Below are 13,874 nucleotides of genomic sequence, written 5' to 3'. Positions count from 1 at the left end.
GTATTGAAAAAAAATTCAATTGATGAAAAGTGGTTTTTTAAATAAAAGATACATATATTCCCCCTTCATTTAATGGTCACTTCCACTTAAAGTAACTTAAAGGACCCAGTTTGTGGGGGCAATAAGCTGACTTTGTATAAAAATATACAAAAGAATGAAGGCTATTGCTTAACACATTGTAAGCCGCCCTGAGTCTCCGGAGAAGGGCGGCATATAAATCAAATTAAAAAAAAAAGTGTGTATGTGTGTGTGTGTAGTGGGTGGGTGGGGGCTTTTTAAGAAACTTTAAAAGGTATTCTGAAAAAGATACACTTTGAAGGACACAATGCAATTCTTTAAAAGGTATAAAATAAAAATTGTACAGTCACAAACCGACAGTAATTAGAACATCATGCCATAACTTCAAATTTACCAAGTTTGGTTTCCTGTCTTTACTACAGGTTGGAAATTAAATCCAGTTGTTGGTGCAGTCTATAGTCCAGAATTCTATGCAGGTAAGCACACATGCTATGAAATCTTAGTGATGGCAGGTAACAGGATTATCCAACTGATGTGATTGGTTGCTGCTGGCCTATTTCTTTGATAGACGTGATAGAAGCCTCTGTCTCTTTGACATAATTCAATTATATTTATTAAGCGAGAACAAATAAAATTTCCTAGATCCTACTAACATTTAATTCTCTTTTGTTCAAATCATTGGCTTAATGGCAACATGCCAAATTATGTGTTATTAGAGAGAAAAGTTTGCCATCCAAAAAAAGGCATTGGTTGGTGTAACTTTATTTCCTACTATCCAAAGTTTGCTACTGCTTTACACAAAGCATCAGATCTCTATTACGGTAGATTCACTGAAGGCTTTTCTTCGAAGGACTTTTGTATCAATATTTTGCCAAGGAACCAAAGTCGGGAACTTTTCGGTCTAAACCCTGATAGAAAATAATGTCTCTGAAGAAGACATCCCTTTAAAACCGGATTATATTGTCCTAATTGTTGTAGAAGATGACCGGGTTGAGCCCGAGGGAGGGGTCAAATGCATCATAAGTTGTGAATCCCTCGCATCTGCAAGAGATCTGAATCCAGCCTCTCTTATCTCCCGCTCCCGCTCATTTCCCTTAATGGCCAGTTGGTTAGATTCTTGCAGAGAGTTTAAATTTGAAATAAATCTTTATATTCATTTGAACTGCCTGGATCTCCAGATTTAACCCGGTGCTTGACAGTTGCCAATTTAAGGTCTTTATCTCCCTCCCTCCCTCCCTCCCTCCCTTCCCCCCTCTCTTCCTAAATGTATTACTCTTTGCATAGAGAGCTTACTCTAATACAAGGGTCGCACAGTTTTCTTAATCCAAGTAACACCCCCGACCAAGTAAGACTCCGAGGCAAGCATTTCCTCAAAGATCCATCATATTATGGATCTACTTCAAATTTACCCTACCAATCTGGTATACTTCTGGTGGTCCCACTTCTAAGGGGCAGGGAGGTCTGATCCTGCTTAGCGGTAGCTTTTCAAGAGCTCCAACTTTCCTAAGATAGTAGACTATTTTTTTTCTTTTTTCCCCACTTCTAATATGCTTTCTTTTTTAAAAAAAAAAAAGATGAGTTGCGATAGGGAATTTGGAAAATTGCAGATTTTAAACGATAACAAAGTTTTGCTTTGCCTTCTCTATGCAAATGCAAAATTTGCTAAATTCATATTCAGAAGAGAAGTCATGAATTTTTCTCCTTTCTCTACTGTAATACCTGTTTTGTTTCAAACCTTCATCAATCAACTTGGTTACTGAGTGCATTTTCCTCATCTAAGTGACTATGCCAGGGGAGTTAAAAAAAGTACATACCGGCAAAAATAAAAATGGCTAAAAGATAATGTCAGGATTCCAAGTAACACTCCCAACGAAAGGAAACACCAAGGCCTGAGGTTCCTCAAAGTTCCATTTTATTAGAGATGTCATATTGGCACATCTGGAAAAAACCCGAATCTGAAAGTTCCCATGTTTTCCCCACCCAAAAGAAAGTCCAAGTCCCTTCCCCTGCACCCACATGTCCATCACATGGCCCAATCAATCCACCGTCCCAACTGGAGATGCCTCCCATTCACACCACTCCAGGTGCAGGCTGAACGTCCTTGACTCTCAGAGAAAAGAATGTTGTTATGGCTAAATAACTCTACTGACTCCATGCAACCCCCCTCCCACTTTCCCACAGCACTAAGTGTGACAGCCCTGAACATCCAAAAGAAAAGATGGCCTCCAGGGCTTACACCCAGCATTAATATTATGGGAGTGTTGTACTATTTGGGCTTTTGGCAACAGGTTCTTCAGACTACATATGAGCAACATGCATCTTCTATTGAAAAGTGTTGTGTGCTTTCTGGTCATGCACAATAGCATGGGATCCCAGTTAGAGAGCTTGGCAACGTGCTTTCAAACTGATGTGGGGTTATGCTGTTGGTATCTTCTTAAATAGATTTATTTTTAGGGTTGCAAAGCTACTGTACTAGATGAGCTAGGAAAAGATACGCACTTGTATCTGCTCCAAAGGATCTTTTCAACTCTAGATCTGAAACAGATTCCTAGTTTTATATGCAGGCAAGCCAAAAGTGTCAACAGCATGAACATCCACATTTGCACATACGACATAGATATCTGTAGGAAGGAACCTTTAAGTAAGGGTTCCCCCACACATGCATGCTAGTCATTCCCGACTCTAGGGGGTGGTGATCATCTCCGTTTCAAAGCCGAAGAGCCAGCACTGTCCGAAGACGTCTCCGTGATCATATGGCTGGCATTACTAAATCCCAAAGGTGCATGGAATGCAGTTACCTTCCCACCAAAGGTGGTCTCTATTTTCCTACTTGCATTTTTTACGTGCTTTCGAACTGCTTGGTTGGCAGAAGCTGGGACAAGTAACGGGAGCTCACCCCATTACGCGGCACTAGGGATTCGAACCGCTGAACTGCTGACCTTCTGATCGACAAGCTCAGCATCTTAGCCACTGAGCCACTGCGAAGAAGGAACCTTTAGCCTCTACAATTTCCTATCCCAATCTTAATCATAGCCAATGAAGTGTAGCATACAGAAACTGTTAAACAGCTGAAATGAAATCCCCACATTAGGCATTGTCTGAAATATTTTTATAAGTTCTCACTGATGAGGGCAAGCAGCTGGGTGATGTTATCTCAGGCAGTAAATAGGTTGAAAACTAGATAAATGAGTTTTCTATAGTGACTTCCTGCCCCTAGCAATGCCCTCTGATGTTAATGTATTCTGAAGTTTGGGCTTGGTTTCTCCCAATTGTTCCAGAAATACTTAGGAATTTAATAATTAGAAGTACAAAATATCTACCAGGGCCAGAAAATTCTTTCTCAGTGAGGAATTAAGAAGCCACTCAAGTATTTAATTATTTTTTTCAACACTTTTATTTATTATTTTTTTCAATATTTTTGTTGAATACATTTATTAAATACATTTAATACAACACTTATTAAAATGGAAATGGAAAAAGTTGACAGCATATTGCATATTATCTGTCTCCATCCATCCACCCAGGTCAGAATGGAATGGAGTGGAGTGGAGTGGAGTGGAGTGGAGTGGAGTGGAGTAGAGTAGAGTAGAGTAGAGTAGAGTAGAGTAGAGTAGAGTAGAGTAGGGTAGGGTAGGGTAGGGTAGGGTAGGGTAGGGTAGGGTAGGGTAGGGTAGGGTAGAGTAGAGTAGAGTAGAGTAGAGTAGAGTAGAGTAGAGTAGAGTAGAGTTGGAAGGGATCTTGGAGGCTTCTAGTCCAAACCTCTACTCAAACAGTAGACCCTATACCATTTCAGATAAATGACTGTCAAATCTCTTGTTAAAATCCAGTGATTTTTAACAAGAGATTGGAGCACTTACAACGTTCAAAGGCAAACTCTTCTGCTGATAGACTTATTCTTAAAAACCTGCAGTACTGGAATGCCCACAACTTCTGGAGGCAAGCTATTCCAATGATTAATTATTCTAACTGTTAGGAAGTTTCTCTTTATTTCTAGGTTGCTTCTCTCCTTCATTAGTTTCCATCCATTGTTTCTTGTCTTGCCTTCTGGTGCTTTGGAGAATAGGTTGTCTCCCTCTTCTCTCTGACAGCCCCTCAAATATTGGAACACTGCTGTCATGTCACCCAGAGTGACATAACAGCCTGCCTTTCCCTAGACTAGATATACCCAACTCCTGCAATTGTTCTTTATATGTTCTAGCCTCCAGTCCCCAAATCAACTATTTCTATGAATTGCTATGGCTGATGTTGAATTAAAAGAGTTGAACTAAATTTTAACTTCTTCAAATGCAGTCAATTTTCATATTTGGAGGGATGGGAATTATTTTTAGTTCCTGTTTTCCCATGGTACATATTTAGAGAAATGGAATCACTTGCAATTTCTCTACTCCTGAACCAAGATTCTCTAACTGGGAATCATCCCATGCTGAAGGATCAACTTTATGGCTTTAAGCAGCATTATTAGGGCCTTAAAATTATCTGTAGTGATGACCAACTGTGTTAAAGCAAACCGCAATGGTGCCAAATTGACAACACCAGTTTTGGTGATCTTGGAGTCCTAGTGGACAACCATTTAAATATGAGCCAGCCGTGTGCTGCAGCTGTCAAAAAAGCCAGCACAGTCCTAGACTGCATTAACAGAGGGATAGAATCAAGATCACGTGAAGTGTTAATACCACTTTTTAATGCTTTGGTAAGACCACACTTGGAATATTGCACCCAGTTTTGGTTGCCACATTATAAAAAAGATGTAAAGACTCTGGAAAGAATACAGAGAAGAGCAATAAAGATAATTATAGCGCTGGAGGCTAAATGAAGAACGGTGGCAGGAATTGGATATGTCAAGGTTAATGAAAGAAGGACTAGAAGGACTAGGTGCAGAAGTGGGTTTCAGCAGGTTATGACCAGTTCTGGAGAACCGGTAGCGGAAATTTTGAGTAGTTCAGAGAACCGGTAGTAAAAATTTTGACTGGCCCCGCCCCCATCTATTCTCTGCCTCCCAAGTCCTAGCTGATCGGGAGGAAATTGGGATTTTGCAGTAAACGTCCCCTGGATTGAGGAGGGAATGGAGATTTTACAGTATCCTTCCCCTGCCACGCCCAACAAGCCATGCCATGCCCACAGAACCAGTAGTAAAAATTTTTGAAACCCACCACTGACTAGGGGTGACACTACAGCAGTGTTCCGATATCTAAGGGACTGCCAGAAAGAAAAGGGGGTCAACCTATTTTCCAAAGCACCTGAGGGCAGGATGAGAAGCAACAGATGGAAACTAGTCAAGCAGAGAAGCAACCTAGAACTAAGGAGAAATTTCCTGACAGTGAGAACAATTAATCAGTGGAACGACTTGCCTCCAGAAGTTGTGGTTGCTCCATCACTGGAGATTTTCAAGAAGAGATTGGACAACTATTTGTCTGGAATGGTATAGGGTTTGGACTAGAAGACTTCCAAAATCCCTTCCAATTCTGTTTATTCTGTGATGTGTGTCCCAATACCTACATAAGTCACAGCATTTGCATGCCAACATCATTTCACACGTTCTGTCATCTCCCCAATGCCCTGGTCATAAATGTCTGTTTCTTCCATGTTGGATTAAAGGAGACATCAAACAATTTCTCATTTTACCCCTGGCTTTTGTTTATGGCAATGTGATCGTTGCTGTAATCAGCTTTAATATAGAAGCAACCCAACCAGAACTTTCCCTAATTGATTAATCAGAGACACTGGTTGCTTGATAACAAATTACTTGCCGTTAATGACAAATATCATAATACGTTCATGGTATAATCATGGATTTTTTTTCTCCTCCAGCTAATATATAGAATTAACTGTCCAAATTCTAATTGCCTTCAAAGAGTAGGCTAGAGGGACCTCACATATTTTGTACATTGCAATCAATACTTTCCATCTCTCTGGATGTTACTTTCCTTAATTTACTGGACTTTCTTTTAGCATTTATTTTGTCTCTTAATTATAAAATGGCATGTTATTGATTTTTGGCATGCAGCCTTATGGAGTTCCCCTAGAGCTATTTTACTGCCAGCCCTGGGGTGAAGGATTTGGCTTTCCTAATGAGAATCTTTATCACCATTAGACTGGTATTAATATAGGGCATGAATTATCATATCTTACTCGCAGAAGATAGAGTTAGCTGGTGAACCTGTCTAATGTCTAGTATTTACCTATTGCAGATACCTGTTTAGAGCTAAGTCTGATCTTAGTTTTGGATCTACCCTGTTTCCCCTAAAATAAGACCTCCCCTGATAATAAGCCCAATTGGGGCTTTTGAGTGCATGCGCTAAAATAAGCCCTCCCCGAAAATAAGCCCTCCCCAAAAATATTTAAATGCATGCAAAGCCAGTCCCCGCCATTTCCTCTGGTTAGGGTTAGGGAGACAGAGCTGGAAATCAGGTAAGATGGCAAGAGGAGCCCCGTCTTGCTCCATGTGCCCCAAAATAATAAGACATCCCCAAAAATAAGGCCAAGCCCAAAAAATATAAGATAGGGTTTTATTTTTGGGGAAACATGGTAGTCATTCATGCTTCAAAGCACTGTCATTTCCCGAGGTTTTCAAATCTTCTGGCAAATACATCTGAGGTTGTTTGAAGAATATTATGCTCTACACCACGTTCCTCCGCCTTAGTGCATCCCTGGTTGTGCAAATATTTTTATAATCCAGTTTTCCCACTCGAGTGTAACTGTATCATTCCTGCCAATATTCAGAGCCAGTGGCCAGGTGACATTAGGCATCTTCCAGATGTTGCCATAATCCAAGGTCATATAAACATTTGTCTAGTGAAAAGAAGGATTTAAGAAGGGAGACATGAGAGCAGTGCTTCAATATTTGAGGGGCTCCTACAAAGATGAGGGGGCGGGGTAAAACTATTTTCCAAGCCACCAGAAGCCAAGACAAGAAACAATAGATGGAAACTAACAAAGGAGAGAAGCAACCTGGAACGAAGGAGAAATTTTCTGACAGTTAAAACAATCAAACAGTGGAAGGGCTTGCCTTCAGAAATTGTGGGGGCTCCATCTCTGGAGGCTTTCAGAAAGGGTCTAGGGTTGACCTGGAAGACATCCAAGTCCCTTCCAACTCTGCTATTCTATGAATTCCATTAGGCTGAGGACTTCTTACACTCTCATAAAAAAAAAAAAATAATTGGTGCAACCAAGACAAAGAAAATAGGCCAGGCCAAGATATAACCCACAGTTGATTTAAATCAAATCAAATATAATTGTTGTTGTTAGTTGCGAAGTCATGTCCGACCCATCATGACCCCATGGGCAACATTCCTCCAGGCCTTCCTGTCCTCTACCATCCTCTGGAGTCCATTTAAGCTGGAGTCCATTTAGAGCCTTGGTAGTACAGTGGTCGAAAGCACCCTGCTATTAAGACCAGCAATTACTGCAGGTTCAAATCTCACCAGGCTCAAGGTTGACTCAGCCTTCCATCCTTTCTAAGGTAGGTAAATTGAGGACCCAGTTTGTGGGGGCAATAAGCTGACTTTGTATAAATATACAAAAGGTTGAAGGCTATTGCTTAACGCATTGTAAGCCGCTCTGAGTCTCTGGAGAAGGGCGGCATATAAATCAAATTAAAAAAAAAAAAAAAAGCTCACACCAACTGCTTCAGTGACTCCATCCAGCCACCTCCTTCTCTGCCGTCCCCTTCTTCTTTTGCCCTCATTCCCAGCTCATCTTAGCTTAGCATTGGTTTCTCATGGTGACCAAGCTTGAAAGGCGAAGACAGAAACTTGATCCTCTCTACCACTATTTCTTTACCAATGGCATTTACTATAACTTGAAAATGACTTCAGATCATCGTAATACCTGCACTCTTTAGATTTATTCTCCAAGAATCTATCCATTACTCTTCGAAAGCCATCCATGTTGGAGGCTATCATGGTTTGTGACAACGAATGAAAGCTCATTAAAGACAGATCCAACCTGGAACTACGGTAGTGGTCAAAATCGTGCGAAACCTTTTGGGAAAAGTGTATTTTTGAGGTTTGATGGCTAATAACACCACTTTTTTTTTTTTTTTTTTTTTGAGTTTCAAGATAATCATATTCCACTGCTGGAATGGCCTGGGAATAGCCCAGACCTTAACCCAGGGGTGCTATTCAGCAGGTTCTGACAGGTTCTGGAGAACCAGTACTGGAAAATTTGAGTAGTTCAGAGAACCGGCAAGTACCACCTCTGGCTGGCCCCAGAGTGGGGTGGGAATGGAGATTTTGCAATATCCTTTCCCCAGGAGTGGGGTGGGAATGGAGATTTTGCAGTATCCTTCCCCTGCCATGCCCACCAAGCCACACTATCATTCCCACCAAGCCACGCCCACAGTACCGGTCGTAAAAAAAAATTGAATTCCACCACAGCCTTAACCTAATTGAAAATCTATGGAGCTGACTAAAGAAACTTGTTAGTCAGAAGCGACCCAGCAATAAAACCCAGTTAATAGAAGCCATCATTCAATCTTGGTTTCACCTTAGAACAGCTGCAGAACTAAAAGACTTGGTTCACTCCATGGGAAGACGTTGTAAGGCCGTCATTCATGCTAAAGGTTACCCAACTAAGAATGGCATAGGGCCTAGCTATCTTCGAGACCGCCTGCTGCTACCAACGACCTCCCATCGACCCGTGCGCTCCCACAGAGAGGGCCTCCTCGGGGTGCCATCAGCCAGACAATGTAGGCTGGTGACCCCCAGGGGGAGAGCCTTCTCTGTGGGGGCACCTACCCTCTGGAATCAGCTCCCCCCAGAGATACGGAGAATCCAAGACCTCAGTGCCTTCCGTCGCGCCCTTAAAACCCATTTATTTAAACAAGCCGGGCTGGCTTAAGATGAAATTTTTAACTGTTTTTTAAATGTTTTAAACGTTTTTAATTGGTAATGAGTTTTAATTGGGCCAAATTTATATATCTTTTAATTGTTTTTAATATTTGTTCTGCATGTTTTTTAATCTGGCTGTACACCGCCCTGAGTCCTCAGGGAGAAGGGCAGTATAGAAATCCAATATAAAATAAAAATAAAAATAAATTAACTGACATGGTGATAATTTTTGTATATCTCATTTTTTCTTATGTGTTTCACTTTTCTTCTTTATACTGTAACTGCTATTCTAATAGCAAATCCTTCCTAAAAGTTATTGCATTACATTCTTGATTAAATTATCTTTCCATTGATATATAAATTTATGATACTATTCAAAAAAAAAAAAGTGGTGTTATTAGCTAGTTTTAGAAAATACACTTTTCTCAAAAGCTTTCCACAATTTTGGCCATTTTTCCTGTTAGCCAATGGAATAACTTGTCTCCCAGACTTGTGGGTGCTCCATTGATGGAGGTTTTCAAAAAAAAAAAAAAAAGACTGTACAACTAATCTGGGATGTTGTAAGATCTCCTGCCATGGGCAGGAGGTTGGACTAGAAGACCTTCAAAGGCCCTTCCAGCCCTAAGATTCTATGAATCCCACTGATGCTGGCACACAAGATCACCCATTTTAGCAGCTTCCTGAAATTAAGTTCCTAATTCTGAAATATGGAATCCATTTCATGAGCAATTATTAAAAACTCATCGCAAGGGAGACAGTTCCTTTCTAATAAGACGGTTGTACGGAAACTGGATGGATTTATTTCTGAATCAAAATTAATGTCTGTATGTAAGGCTGCAAATTAAGCTAATGAGAAAACGTGCATGTATACTGCAAACTCACTCAGGTAATTCAAACATAACTCATTAGAAAATAAATGGCTGAGTTTTATTCTGGCTAAATGGGAATTATAAATGAAAGTCAGTTTGCTGTTTGGTAACATCCAGGCATTATTGTTTCAAAATCTTATTAGTATAATTCATGCAATTATTAATTAATACCTGGGGAAAGAAATCCAAACAATCAATCGTGCTTTAAACTTTCCCTCGTCTTTGGCTAATAAAGTGGTTATTAACTAAGGTGATCGACCCATTAATATCAGAATAATACAGCCATATCTAATCCTGAATTAGGACCATACAGAAACCAGTCAGGTTAAAAAGAGATTTGGGGGATCAGAGGCCACATTCAAAACATATAGAAAAGAACAATGCCTTTTGTCTATCGTTGGCTATCAAGAGCAATAGTGGCGCAGTGGTTAGAGTGCAGTACTGCAGTCTACTGATCACTGGCGGCCGGCAGTTTGGCAGTTCGAATCTCACCAGGCTCAAGGTTGACTAAGCCTTCCATCCTTCCGAGGTGGGTAAAATGAGGACCCGGACAGTTGGGGTTAAGATGCACCGCTTAGAGAGGGCTGTAAACCACTGGGGTGAAATCCAGCAGGTTCTGACAGGTTCTGGAGAACCGGTAGTGGAAATTTTGAGCAGTTTGGCGAACCAGCAAATGCCACCTCCGGCAGGCCCCAGAGTGGGGTGGGAATGAAGATTTTGCAATATTGTTCCCCCAGGAGTGGGATAGGAATGGGGATTTTGCAGTATCCTTCCCCCAGGAATGGGGTGGGAATGGAGATTTTGCAATATCCTTCCCCCAGGAGTGGGGTGGAAATGGGGATTTTGCAGTATCCTTGCCCCAGGAGTGGGGTGGGAATGGAGATTTTGCAATATCCTTCCCCCAGGAGTGGGGTGGGAATGGGGATTTTGCAGTATCCTTCCCCCAGGAGTGGGGTGGGAATGGGGATTTTGCAGTATCCTTCCCCCAGGAGTGGGGTGGGAATGGGGATTTTGCAGTATCCTTCCCCCAGGAATGGGGAGGGAATGGGGATTTTGCAATATCCTTCCCCCAGGAATGGGGAGGGAATGGGAATTTTGCAGTATCCTTTCCCCAGGAGTGGGGTGGGAATGGAGATTTTGCAATATCCTTCCCCCAGGAGTGGGGTGGGAATGGGGATTTTGCAGTATCCTTCCCCCAGGAGTGGGGTGGGAATGGAGATTTTGCAGTATCCTTCCCCCAGGAGTGGGGTGGGAATGGAGATTTTGCAATATCCTTCCCCCAGAGGGGGGTGGGAATGGGGATTTTGCAGTATTCTTCCCCCAGGATTGGGGAGGGAATGGAGATTTTGCAGTATCCTTCCCCCAGGAGTGGGGTGGGAATGGAGATTTTGCAGTATCCTTCCCTCAGGAATGGGGTGGTAATGGGGATTTTGCAGTATCCTTCCCCTGCCATGCCCACCAAGCCACGCCCACAGAACCGGTAGTAAAAAAAATTGGATTTCACCACTGGGGTAAAATGAGGACCCAAATTGTTGGGGAAAATAGGCTGATTGTGTAAACCACTTAGAGAGGGCTATAAAGCACTGTGAAGTGGTATATCAGTCTAAGGGCTATTGCTAATGCTATTTTTACCTTTTTTTTTAAAAAAAAGTATCTTCTCTCTCATGGGAGCCCCTGTTGGAGATGTATTAAGCATGGAAAAATGATTCTAAAAATTAAAAATAAAGTAAATAATTTTATTTTAAAAATAATCAAATATAAAAAAAATATTTAAAAATATTCCCAACTTCCTCAGAGTTATCTTACACACACCTGGGGTACACAGGTTGTTTTAAGAAAAAGGGGCAGAGAGAGAAAGAAAAGAGGGAGTTTTTTAATATATATACACACACACACACACACATACATACATACATATTATTTCTTTATCAGTGAAATATATGGTTCAGAGAACTGGTAGCAAAAATCCCTGCCCCCCCCCCGCCCCCATGCCCAGTTGAGCCACGCCATCATCAGAGGGTTTTTATTTTTAACTTTTAAAAGCATTTTTTCTTCGGCCGAAAAAATGCTTTTAAAAGAAAAAAAAAGCCTCTGACAATCAGGCAACTCAGCTGGGATCGTCCGAGCCTTTTAAAAGCATTTTTGTGGGCATGGCTTGGTGGGGGCGGGGGTTAATGTGACTGGGTTAATGTGACGGGTGGGCGTGGCCAACTTTTTTTAAAAAAATATTTTTACAACCTCTTCAGCCGAAGAGGTTGTAAAAATATTTTTTTTAAAAAAGTTGGCCACGCCCACCCAGTCACATTAACCCCCGCCCCCACCAAGCCATGCCCACAGAACTGGTAGTAGCAAATTTTACATTTCACCACGGTAGGTAGGTAGACAGACAGACAGACAGACAGACAGAGAGATGGAGAGATGTAAATGTAGATAGATGATAGATAGATAGATAGATAGATAGATAGATAGATAGATAGATAGATATAGATGATAGATAGATAGATAGATAGATAGATAGATAGATAGATAGATAGATAGATAGATGATAGATAGATAGATAGATAGATAGATAGATAGATAGATAGATAGAGATAGATGATAGATAGATAGATAGATAGATAGATAGATAGATAGATAGATAGATAGATAGATAGATAGAGATAGATAGATAGATAGATAGATAGATAGATAGATAGATAGATATGGGTCTATGACCACAGTGAAACAGTGACACTTTCACTCTTTCCATTTTTCAATTTGCTTCATGGCTGACTTGATCCCAAGAGGTTCCAGGATCAAGGTACCGATGATAAGCAGCAGAACACAAAATAACTGTGTTAATAAAAGGGAAGGAAACATCAATGGTTGTGTTTTGGACTTTTGACATTATCCTCTTAGCTTTCTCTCTCTCTCTCTCTTTTGTGTTTCATGGAAAATTCAAATTACTCCGTGCTTGAGTTGAGAGACTCTTTTTCAGCTGCTAAATGATGAAAGATGTAGCCACTTTGGAAATAAAGATGATGTATCTGCAGAGAAGCTGTTGATTTAAAATATCTTTAATCTTGTTGAATAAGTTTTTAAGGAGAGAGAGAGAGAGAGAGAGGAGAAGGTTATACAAAGCTTTCAGCGTGGCACTGATGAATGGCAAATTCACCCATTTCTCAATTGGCGGTGAAGGCGCACACCACAAGGCATAACCACATTGTATATCATCCCTGCCAACTCATTTCTTTGATTAAATATTCCATCAGCACAGGCTATACGGCAGTAAACCTTAACACGATTCATAAGACGCGCGTCCTGAATATACATAACTCACTTCCTTTGGGTGGAGAGTCAGCTGGTGTGTGGGGAAGAAAATTAGAATGGAGTTAAATTACTCTGTAGGACAAGATCAATAAAGAGAGAGAGGTATGGGGTAGGGAACAGTCCCTTAATGCAATGCAACGGTAAAATATACTTATGACTTGACAACTTGAAGCAGACAATTAAAGTCAAAAATGGAACCGTGTAAATGTAATTCAACTCTAAAGCCGGAACATAATCATAAATGGTCAAGAAACTTGGCATACCTTGTTATAACTGCAATTCCACCCTCCCCCACTCAAAATGCATACAGTTCTTCAGTCAAAACAGATTTTACTATCCTGTTTTTTTTTTTTTTTTAAGGAGAAGGAGGATGGCAACTTGAGTAGAATAATAAACAATCAGCACAGGAGAGCTGTCCAAGTGGCCATGTTTCATAGAATATATATATATCAATATTAATAACAGTTAGATTTATATACTGCTTCACAGTGCTTTGCAGTCCTCTCTAAGAAGTTTACAGGGTCAGCCTATCCCCCCCAACAATCTGGGTCCTCATTTTACTGACCTCAGAAGGATGGAAGGCAGAGTCAACCTTGAGCCAGTCAGGATCGAACTACTGGCAGTCGGCAGTCAGCAGAATTAGCATTCTAACAACTGCGCCACCACGGGTCATGTATATTTGTCAATATATCAATTCAATATATCTATTCAAAACTACTGGATGTTAATTAGTTATTTATTTTGGTTCATCACACAGTCAGCCAGATGGTCAGACTGGATTTGACATTTTTGTCCACCCATTGAGTCCTTCCTAAGGATCTGGGATAGGCAGATGTTGATGTTTTATGAT

The 13,874-nt window shown here is 40.9% G+C and overlaps 1 protein-coding gene across 1 annotated transcript in view; it reads left to right on the top strand.

Annotated features, from left to right (window-relative positions):
• Positions 1 to 13,874, top strand: part of RBFOX1 (RNA binding fox-1 homolog 1) — a 238,290-nt gene that overhangs the window by 98,934 nt on the left and 125,482 nt on the right. The window contains exon 6 of the mRNA XM_070955384.1: positions 441 to 494. Within this exon, the coding sequence (XP_070811485.1) occupies positions 441 to 494 (54 nt within the window). The remainder of the gene's footprint in view (positions 1 to 440; positions 495 to 13,874) is intronic.

The sequence above is a fragment of the Pituophis catenifer genome, unplaced genomic scaffold, assembly GCF_029215685.1.
Source record: "Pituophis catenifer annectens isolate HBS135680 unplaced genomic scaffold, rPitCat1.0.hap2 SCAF_16, whole genome shotgun sequence".
NCBI lineage: Eukaryota > Metazoa > Chordata > Lepidosauria > Squamata > Colubridae > Pituophis > Pituophis catenifer.
This window is presented reverse-complemented; position numbering and strand designations above follow the sequence as displayed.